Genomic DNA, 12,387 nt, shown 5'->3' on the forward strand with positions numbered 1-12,387 from the left:
ATGAAATGGGTTTCCGTGGCAGAGCAGCCACACACTCCTAGCCAAGCGCCAAGCGTCGGCTGGAGGGGTGTAAAGCTCGCCGACGTCAGTGCCCTACCTCACGAATGCTCTTCTGGCTGAATGGAAGCAAATCCCCACAGCAATGTTCCAACATCTAATGGAAAGCTTTCCCAGAAGAGTGGAGGCTGTTATAGCAACAAAAGGGAGACCAACTCCATATGAATGCCCATGATTTTGGAATGAGATGTTCGACAAGCACATACGGGTGTGATGTTCGGGTGTCCACATACTTTTGGCCATGTAGTGTATATATTTAGTGATATTATCTTATTCATGCAGTAGAATATTCTCTTATTGGGCCGATATGTTCTACTAGATCAGGCATTGCGTGGCGGAGGTATGCGCTCTGCCGAGTGCCTTTCTGGTTCAGGAAGCTTCACCAATGCTCTGCCGATTTTCAGCTTGGTACCAATTTTTTCCAGGTGAAAACCTATTTCGCACCAAGGTTAGGATACAGCTTGGGGCCAAGCTAAACATACAATTCATGTTTGTACTACTATTAGCAGGTTCCGTTTTAGCATAGTACCACTTTCACGTGTGGTCTACTCATGGGCACCCCCCAGTACACCCCTCTTCTGTTTCTGCTTCCACTACCTTTCCAGGGAGACCATTCCATGCACCAACTACTGAATGAAAGATCCCGATCTTACTGCCATTCTTACTGTATTTTTTTTTACTATCAGGCTGTCGCTCCTGGTCCTCTCACTGTCCTTTCTGCTGAAACACTTCCATATAAACTTTGTCTATCAATTTACTTTATCATCTTACACAAATTTATTTTCAATAAAACCAAGCTCGCCAGGAAACTGAAATGTTTTTGTCACCCGTGCCAGGTCATTATGTCACCCTTCCAACCACCAAGTGTCGAGGACCTCTTCAATGAGCCAGCTTGTGGTAAACATTATACAATTTGAAACTGGCCCAGCAGCTCAAACATTATTTACACAACTTCATGGTGATGTGCGTTGTAAACGAAATCATATAAAAAATGCAATTGCAGTAAACTTCAACAAATGCAACTTTCCAATTGAGGATTTTGGCGACGTCGAGTGGACACCCGAACCGGGTACAATGGGCGATGTCTAATGGGAACCCGAACGGGGTACAATGGGCGATGTCTAATGGGCACCCGAACAGGGTACAATGGGCGATGTCTAATGGGCACCCGAATGGGGTACAATGGGCGATGTCTAATGGGCACCCGAATGGGGTACAATGGGCGATGTTTAATGGGCACCCAAACAGGGTACAATGGGCGATGTTTAATGGGCACCCGAACAGGATACAATGGGCGATGTCTAATGGGCACCCAAACAGGGTACAATGGGCGATGTTTAATGGGCACCCGAACAGGATACAATGGGCGATGTCTAATGGGCACCCGAACAGGGTACAATGGGCGATGTTTAATGGGCACCCGAACGGGGTACAATGGGCGATGTCTAATGGGCACCCGAACGGGGTACAATGGGCGATGTCTAATGGGCACCCGAACGGGGTACAATGGGCGATGTCTAATGGGCACCCGAACAGGATACAATGGGCGATGTCTAATGGGCACCCAAACAGGGTACAATGGGCGATGTTTAATGGGCACCCGAACGGGGTACAATGGGTGATGTCTAATGGACACCCGAACGGGGTACAATGGGCGATGCCTAATAGACACCCGAACGGGGTACAATGGGCAATGTCTAATGGGCACCTGAACGGGGTACAATGGGCGATGTCTAATGGGCACAAACGGGGTACAATGGGTGATGTCTAATGGGCACAAACGGTTATGATTACACAATACACTGTGTGTGGCAAAGGCATGAAAAGTTTAACTTTAAAACCTCTCCCATTTCCTCTCCCGATGCTGGTTACCCACTACATTATGAAGGGTGGCTTCCTCCTCCTCTCAAAGCACTCTGGGATAACTGCAACAAAAGGCCTCCTCGTGACTGGCATCCATCACCTGCTTCTGAATCCATCTCATCACCAATCAGCGAAGTCGAGGTGGGAATCGGGGTTGAACCCAAGCGTTTGGTTTTCTTTGAAATTCCTGCAACAGCCACCGGTCCTCTTCCAAACTGCATCCCATTCATCTGTTAAATCACCAGATAGATCTTCAGTACACGCACTTATCCAAATGTGTTTGCTTTTTCCATATTTGTATAAGTTACTTTATTGATTATCCTTCATTTCATCTATATTTTCCATATTTGTACAAGTTACGATATTGATTATCCTTCATTCCATCTGTATTTTCCATATTTGTACAAGTTAGTTCATTGATTATCCTTCATTCCATCTGTATTTTCCATATTTGTACAAGTTACTACATTGATTATCCTTCATTCCATCTGTATTTTCCATATTTGTACAAGTTACTATATTGATTATCTTTCATTCCATCTGTATTTTCCATATTTGTACAAGTTACTACATTGATAATTATCCTTCATTCCATCTATATTTTCCATATTTGTACAAGTTACTTTATTGATTATCCTTCATTCCATCTGTATTTTCCATATTTGTACAAGTTACTACATTGATTATCCTTCATTCCATCTGTATTTTCCATATTTGTACAAGTTACTACATTGATTATCCTTCATTCCATCTGTATTTTCCATATTTGTACAAGTTACTATATTGATTATCCTTCATTCCATCTGTATTTTCCATATTTGTACAAGTTACTACATTGATTATCCTTCATTCCATCTGTATTTTCCATATTTGTACAAGTTACTATATTGATTATCCTTCATTCCATCTGTATTTTCCATATTTGTACAAGTTACTATATTGATTATCCTTCATTCCATCTGTATTTTCCATATTTGTACAAGTTACTATATTGATTATCCTTCATTCCATCTGTATTTTCCATATTTGTACAAGTTACTATATTGATTATCCTTCATTCCATCTGTATTTTCCATATTTGTACAAGTTACTACATTGATTATCCTTCATTCCATCTATATTTTCCATATTTGTACAAGTTACTTCATTGATTATCCTTCATTCCATCTGTATTTTCCATATTTGTACAAGTTACTACATTGATTATCCTTCATTCCATCTGTATTTTCCATATTTGTACAAGTTACTTTATTGATTATCCTTCATTCCATTTGTATTTTCCATATTTGTACAAGTTACTACATTGATTATCCTTCATTCCATCTGTATTTTCCATATTTGTACAAGTTACTACATTGATTATCCTTCATTCCATCTGTATTTTCCATATTTGTACAAGTTACTACATTGATTATCCTTCATTCCATCTATATTTTCCATATTTGTACAAGTTACTACATTGATTATATCCTTCATTCCATCTGTATTTTCCATATTTGTACAAGTTACTTTATTGATTATCCTTCATTCCATCTGTATTTTCCATATTTGTACAAGTTACTTTATTGATTATCCTTCATTCCATCTGTATTTTCCATATTTGTACAAGTTACTATATTGATTATCCTTCATTCCATCTATATTTTCCATATTTGTACAAGTTACTTTATTGATTATTTATCCTTCATTCCATCTGTATTTTCCATATTTGTACAAGTTACTATATTGATTATCCTTCATTCCATCTGTATTTTCCATATTTACCTTCGCAAAAGCGGAAGGTTATGTTTTGATCGCTGTGTATTTATTTGTATGTCTGTGTGTGTGTGTGTATGTTATTCGCATAACTCAAAAAGTATTCAACCGAATTGCATGAAATTTGGTGGGATGATTGGTTATTATACGGGACACATTTGATTAGATTTTGGGAGCAATCGGGTCAAAGGTCAAGGTCAAGGTCACGAAAAGGTCAAAATCGTATTTTTACCAAGTACAGAACAGTAGCTGCGGCGAAGGTATGCGCTCTACCGAGTGCCCGTTCTAGTTGTACAAGTTACTTTATTGATTATCCTTCATTCCATCTGTATTTTCCATATTTGTACAAGTTACTTTATTGATTATCCTTCATTCCATCTGTATTTTCCATATTTGTACAAGTCACTATATTGATTATCCTTCATTCCATCTGTATTTTCCATATTTGTACAAGTTACTTTATTGATTATCCTTCATTCCATCTGTATTTTCCATATTTGTACAAGTCACTATATTGATTATCCTTCATTCCATCTGTATTTTCCATATTTGTACAAGTTACTACATTGATAATCCTTCATTCCATCTATATTTTCCATATTTGTACAAGTTACTTTATTGATTATCCTTCATTCCATCTGTATTTTCCATATTTGTACAAGTTACTACATTGATTATCCTTCATTCCATCTATATTTTCCATATTTGTACAAGTTACTACATTGATTATTATCCTTCATTCCATCTGTATTTTCCATATTTGTACAAGTTACTACATTGATTATCCTTCATTCCATCTATATTTTCCATATTTGTACAAGTTACTTTATTGATTATCCTTCATTCCATCTGTATTTTCCATATTTGTGCAAGTTACTTTTTGATTATCCTTCATTCCATCTGTATTTTCCATATTTGTACAAGTTAGTTTATTGATTATCCTTCATTCCATCTGTATTTTCCATATTTGTACAAGTTACTACATTGATTATCCTTCATTCCATCTATATTTTCCATATTTGTACAAGTTACTTTATTGATTATCCTTCATTCCATCTGTATTTTCCATATTTGTACAAGTTACTACATTGATTATCCTTCATTCCATCTATATTTTCCATATTTGTACAAGTTACTTTTTGATTATCCTTCATTCCATCTGTATTTTCCATATTTGTACAAGTTACTATATTGATTATCCTTCATTCCATCTGTATTTTCCATATTTGTACAAGTTACTTTTTTGATTATCCTTCATTCCATCTGTATTTTCCATATTTGTGCAAGTTACTTTTTTGATTATCCTTCATTCCATCTGTATTTTCCATATTTGTACAAGTTACTTTATTGATTATCGTTCATTCCATCTGTATTTTCCATATTTGTACAAGTTACTACATTGATTATCCTTCATTCCATCTGTATTTTCCATATTTGTACAAGTTACTTTTTTGATTATCCTTCATTCCATCTGTATTTTCCATATTTGTACAAGTTACTACATTGATTATCCTTCATTCCATCTATATTTTCCATGTTTGTACAAGCTACTTTATTGATTATCCTTCATTCCATCTGTATTTTCCATATTTGTACAAGTTACTTTTTTGATTATCCTTCATTCCATCCGTATTTTCCATATTTGTACAAGTTACTTTATTGATTATCGTTCATTCCATCTGTATTTTCCATATTTGTACAAGTTACTACATTGATTATCCTTCATTCCATCTGTATTTTCCATATTTGTACAAGTTACTACATTGATTATCCTTCATTCCATCTATATTTTCCATATTTGTACAAGTTACTTTTTGATTATCCTTCATTCCATCTGTATTTTCCATATTTGTACAAGTTACTTTTTGATTATCCTTCATTCCATCTGTATTTTCCATATTTGTACAAGTTACTATATTGATTATCCTTCATTCCATCTGTATTTTCCATATTTGTACAAGTTACTTTTTGATTATCCTTCATTCCATCTGTATTTTCCATATTTGTACAAGTTACTTTTTGATTATCCTTCATTCCATCTGTATTTTCCATATTTGTACAAGTTACTTTATTGATTATCCTTCATTCCATCTGTATTTTCCATATTTGTACAAGTTACTATATTGATTATCCTTCATTCCATCTGTATTTTCCATATTTGTGCAAGTTACTTAATTGATTATCGTTCATTCCATCTGTATTTTCCATATTTGTACAAGTTACTTTATTGATTATCCTTCATTCCATCTGTATTTTCCATATTTGTACAAGTTACTACATTGATTATCCTTCATTCCATCTGTATTTTCCATATTTGTACAAGTTCCTTTATTGATTATCCTTCATTCCATCTGTATTTTCCATATTTGTACAAGTTCCTTTATTGATTATCCTTCATTCCCTCTGTATTTTCCATATTTGTACAAGTTACTATATTGATTATCCTTCACTCCATCTGTATTTTCCATATTTGTACAAGTTACTACATTGATTATCCTTCATTCCATCTGTATTTTCCATGTTTGTACAAGTTACTTTATTGATTATCCTTCATTCCATCTGTATTTTCCATATTTGTACAAGTTCCTTTATTGATTATCCTTCATTCCCTCTGTATTTTCCATATTTGTACAAGTTACTATATTGATTATCCTTCACTCCATCTGTATTTTCCATATTTGTACAAGTTACTACATTGATTATCCTTCATTCCATATGTATTTTCCATGTTTGTACAAGTTACTTTATTGATTATCCTTCATTCCATCTGTATTTTCCATATTTGTACAAGTTACTTTATTGATTATCCTTCATTCCATCTGTATTTTCCATGTTCGTACAAGCTACTTTATTGATTATCCTTCATTCCATCTGTATTTTCCATATTTGTACAAGTTACTTTATTGATTATCCTTCATTCCATCTGTATTTTCCATATTTGTACAAGTTACTTTATTGATTATCCTTCATTCCATCTGTATTTTCCATATTTGTACAAGTTACTACATTGATTATCCTTCATTCCATCTATATTTTCCATATTTGTACAAGTTACTTTATTGATTATCCTTCATTCCATCTGTATTTTCCATATTTGTACAAGTTACTACATTGATTATCCTTCATTCCATCTGTATTTTCCATATTTGTACAAGTTACTACATTGATTATCCTTCATTCCATCTGTATTTTCCATATTTGTACAAGTTACTTTTTGATTATCCTTCATTCCATCTGTATTTTCCATATTTGTGCAAGTTACTATATTGATTATCCTTCATTCCATCTGTATTTTCCATATTTGTACAAATTAGTTTATTGATTATCCTTCATTCCATCTGTATTTTCCATATTTGTACAAGTTACTTTTTTGATTATCCTTCATTCCATCTGTATTTTCCATATTTGTACAAGTTACTTTATTGATTATCCTTCATTCCATCTGTATTTTCCATGTTTGTAGAACTTACTTTATTGATTATCCTTCATTCCATCTGTATTTTCCATGTTTGTACAAGTTACTACATTGATTATCCTTCATTCCATCTATATTTTCCATATTTGTACAAGTTACTTTATTGATTATCCTTCATTGCATCTGTACTCTCCTCTCCAAACTCTCCTCCTATGGTATCCATGGAAATCTCCATGCATGGCTTGCGGACTTCCTCTCTGGTCGTAGTCAACGTGTGGCCCTGAATGGATTTCTCTCATCTCCCCTTCCTGTTCAGGCTGGAGTTCCCCAAGGCAGTGTGCTGGGCCCTGTGCTTTTTCTGGTCTTTATCAATGATCTCTCCTACTCTCTGGAAAATCCTCTCTATCTCTTTGCTGATGACTCCACTCTCTGCCGCTCCATTCCTCTTCCCTCAGATCGGCAGTCTGCAGCCTCCTCACTCTCTGAAGACCTGGACAAAATCACAGACTGGTCAAACAAGTGGAACATGTCTTTCAATCCTAACAAATCTCACGCTCTTACTATGTCTCTCCGAAAAGATCGACTGGACAACCCACCCATCTTCTTTCTCAACAATCCTCTCCAAGAAGTTCTGTCGCTCAAGCTTTTGGGTCTCACTATCTGCCATGATCTTTCTTGGGAAAACCACATTTCCAAGCTGGCCTCCAAAGCCAGTCGCCGACTGGGCATCCTCCGTCGTGCGAAGTCCTTCCTAGGCACACCTGAGCTCCTCACCATATACAAGGCTTTCATCCACAGCTCAATGGAATACTGTTCTCCCCTATGGGCTGGTGCTCCTGCCTCACACCTGGCTCGGCTTCACGCTGTTGAATCCAAAGCTTTCAGAATCATTGGAATCTCCCGCGATGAAGCTATCTCTGAGGGCCTTTCACTCACTCACCGCAGGCAGGTAGGTGGTCTTTCTGTCTTCTACCGACTCCTCTCCGGCCTTGCTCCCCCAGCTCTCTCTGTGCTCTGTCCCCCAAATATTCCTACAGGTCGCACAAGATCTGCCAGCCACCCTCTGATGGTTAAACTGCCGAAATCTCGGCTCTCTGCTCACCTTCACTCTTTCATTCCTCTTTTCTCCCGCCTCTGGAACAAACTCCCACACTCACTTCAATCACACTCCTCCCTCCAGGTCTTTAAAACAGCTGTTCACCACCATCTCTTATCTTCCCCCATCCAAAACCTTGATCTTTTCTACCCCCACTAATTCACCCCAGATCCACCTTGTTTGAAATTCCAACTTCTTTCCTGGAAGTCCTGGCAGTGTCCATATGTTTTATACCTCTCCCACCCCCCCAAAGCCCTCTCCCTCCCACAGTTCTCTCGATGTCTCCATGTCTCTCGGTCCCTGCTCTCAAATGTTGTGTTTGTGTCCTTCCCCCTCTCTCCCCATCTTGTCTACCGCTCCCGATGTTATTTGTTTTATGTGTCTGTTTGTCTTTCTGTGTGATTAATGTTCGCTCTTTCACGAGCCTCGATGTTGTATACAAAAAAAAAACAAAAAAAAAGAAGTTACTATATTGATTATCCTTCATTCCATCTGTATTTTCCATGTTTGTACAAGTTACTTTATTGATTATCCTTCATTCCATCTGTATTTTCCATGTTTGTACAGGTTACTTTATTGATTATCCTTCATTCCATCTGTATTTTCCATATTTGTACAAGTTACTTTATTGATTATCCTTCATTCCATCTGTATTTTCCATATTTGTACAAGTTAGTTTATTGATTATCCTTCATTCCATCTGTATTTTCCATATTTGTACAAGTTACTTTATTGATTATCCTTCATTCCATCTGTATTTTCCATATTTGTACAAGTTACTTTATTGATTATCCTTCATTCCATCTGTATTTTCCATATTTGTACAAGTTACTTTTTGATTATCCTTCATTCCATCTGTATTTTCCATATTTGTACAAGTTACTTTATTGATTATCCTTCATTCCATCTGTATTTTCCATATGTGTACAAGTTAGTTTATTGATTATCCTTCATTCCATCTGTATTTTCCATATTTGTACAAGTTACTTTATTGATTATCCTTCATTCCATCTGTATTTTCCATATTTGTACAAGTTAGTTTATTTATTATCCTTCATTCCATCTGTATTTTCCATATTTGTACAAGTTACTTTATTGATTATCCTTCATTCCATCTGTATTTTCCATATTTGTACAAGTTACTTTATTGATTATTTATCCTTCATTCCATCTGTATTTTCCATATTTGTACAAGTTACTTTTTGATTATCCTTCATTCCATCTGTATTTTCCATATTTGTACAAGTTACTTTATTGATTATCCTTCATTCCATCTGTATTTTCCATATTTGTACAAGTTACTTTATTGATTATCCTTCATTCCATCTGTATTTTCCATATTTGTACAAGTTACTTTTTGATTATCCTTCATTCCATCTGTATTTTCCATATTTGTACAAGTTACTTTATTGATTATCCTTCATTCCATCTGTATTTTGCATATTTGTACAAGTTACTTTATTGATTATCCTTCATTCCATCTGTATTTTCCATATTTGTACAAGTTACTTTATTGATTATCCTTCATTCCATCTGTATTTTCCATATTTGTACAAGTTAGTTTATTGATTATCCTTCATTCCATCTGTATTTTCCATATTTGTACAAGTTACTTTATTGATTATCCTTCATTCCATCTGTATTTTCCATATTTGTACAAGTTACTTTATTGATTATCCTTCATTCCATCTATATTTTCCATATTTGTTCAAGTTACTTTATTGATTATCCTTCATTCCATCTATATTTTCCATATTTGTACAAGTTACTACATTGATTATCCTTCATTCCATCTATATTTTCCATATTTGTACAAGTTACTTTATTGATTATCCTTCATTCCATCTGTATTTTCCATATTTGTGCAAGTTACTTTTTGATTATCCTTCATTCCATCTGTATTTTCCATATTTGTACAAGTTACTTTATTGATTATCCTTCATTCCATCTGTGTTTTCCATATTTGTACAAGTTACTTTATTGATTATCCTTCATTCCATCTGTATTTTCCATATTTGTACAAGTTACTTTATTGATTATCCTTCATTCCATCTGTGTTTTCCATATTTGTACAAGTTACTTTATTGATTATCCTTCATTCCATCTGTATTTTCCATATTTGTACAAGTTACTACATTGATTATCCTTCATTCCATCTGTATTTTCCATATTTGTACAAGTTACTTAATTGATTATCCTTCATTCCATCTGTATTTTCCATATTTGTACAAGTTACTACATTGATTATCCTTCATTCCATCTGTATTTTCCATATTTGTACAAGTTACTTTATTGATTATCCTTCATTCCATCTGTATTTTCCATATTTGTACAAGTTACTTTATTGATTATCCTTCATTCCATCTGTATTTTCCATATTTGTACAAGTTACTACATTGATTATCCTTCATTCCATCTGTATTTTCCATATGTGTACAAGTTACTTTATTGATTATCCTTCATTCCATCTGTATTTTCCATATTTGTACAAGTTACTTTATTGATTTATCCTTCATTCCATCTGTATTTTCCATATTTGTACAAGTTACTTTATTGATTATCCTTCATTCCATCTGTATTTTCCATATTTGTACAAGTTACTACATTGATTATCCTTCATTCCATCTGTATTTTCCATATTTGTACAAGTTACTTTATTGATTATCCTTCATTCCATCTGTATTTTCCATATTTGTACAAGTTACTACATTGATTATCCTTCATTCCATCTGTATTTTCCATATTTGTACAAGTTACTTTATTGATTATAAATCCTTCATTCCATCTGTATTTTCCATATTTGTACAAGTTACTTTATTGATTATCCTTCATTCCATCTGTATTTTCCATATTTGTACAAGTTACTACATTGATTATCCTTCATTCCATCTGTATTTTCCATATTTGTACAAGTTACTTTATTGATTATCCTTCATTCCATCTGTATTTTCCATATTTGTACAAGTTACTACATTGATTATCCTTCATTCCATCTGTATTTTCCATATTTGTACAAGTTACTACATTGATTATCCTTCATTCCATCTGTATTTTCCATATTTGTACAAGTTACTTTATTGATTATCCTTCATTACCTTCGCAAAAGCGGAAGGTTATGTTTTGATCGCTGTGTATTTATTTGTATGTCTGTGTGTGTGTGTGTGTATGTTATTCGCATAACTCAAAAAGTATTCAACCGAATTGCATGAAATTTGGTGGGATGATTGGTTATTATACGGGACACATTTGATTAGATTTTGGGAGCAATCGGGTCAAAGGTCAAGGTCAAGGTCACGAAAAGGTCAAAATCGTATTTTTGTTGTTCTGTTCCCTACACTCCCATGCCAAGTACAGAACAGTAGCTGCGGCGAAGGTATGCGCTCTACCGAGTGCCCGTTCTAGTTCCATCTGTATTTTCCATATTTGTACAAGTTACTTTATTGATTATCCTTCATTCCATCTGTATTTTCCATATTTGTACAAGTTACTATATTGATTATCCTTCATTCCATCTGTATTTTCCATATTTGTACAAGTTACTACATTGATTATCCTTCATTCCATCTGTATTTTCCATATTTGTACAAGTTACTTTATTGATTATCCTTCATTCCATCTGTATTTTCCATATTTGTACAAGTTACTTTATTGATTATCCTTCATTCCATCTGTATTTTCCATATTTGTACAAGTTAGTTTATTGATTATCCTTCATTCCATCTGTATTTTCCATATTTGTACAAGTTACTACATTGATTATCCTTCATTCCATCTATATTTTCCATATTTGTACAAGTTACTTTATTGATTATCCTTCATTCCATCTGTATTTTCCATATTTGTACAAGTTACTACATTGATTATCCTTCATTCCATCTATATTTTCCATATTTGTACAAGTTACTTTTTGATTATCCTTCATTCCATCTGTATTTTCCATATTTGTACAAGTTACTATATTGATTATCCTTCATTCCATCTGTATTTTCCATATTTGTACAAGTTACTTTTTTGATTATCCTTCATTCCATCTGTATTTTCCATATTTGTGCAAGTTACTTTTTTGATTATCCTTCATTCCATCTGTATTTTCCATATTTGTACAAGTTACTTTATTGATTATCGTTCATTCCATCTGTATTTTCCATATTTGTACAAGTTACTACATTGATTATCCTTCATTCCATCTGTATTTTCCATA

General features: G+C 34.2%; 1 protein-coding gene across 1 annotated transcript in view; it reads left to right on the top strand.

Annotated features, from left to right (window-relative positions):
• REC8 (REC8 meiotic recombination protein) overlaps positions 1 to 12,387 on the top strand; it is a 117,817-nt gene that overhangs the window by 87,717 nt on the left and 17,713 nt on the right. Inside the window, exon 13 of the mRNA XM_078777430.1 lies at positions 1,946 to 2,061. Coding sequence (XP_078633556.1) covers positions 1,946 to 2,061 — 116 coding nt within the window. The remainder of the gene's footprint in view (positions 1 to 1,945; positions 2,062 to 12,387) is intronic.

Source organism: Myxine glutinosa, chromosome 5, assembly GCF_964187855.1.
Source record: "Myxine glutinosa chromosome 5, kmMyxGlut1.1, whole genome shotgun sequence".
Classification (NCBI taxonomy): Eukaryota; Metazoa; Chordata; class Myxini; order Myxiniformes; family Myxinidae; genus Myxine; species Myxine glutinosa.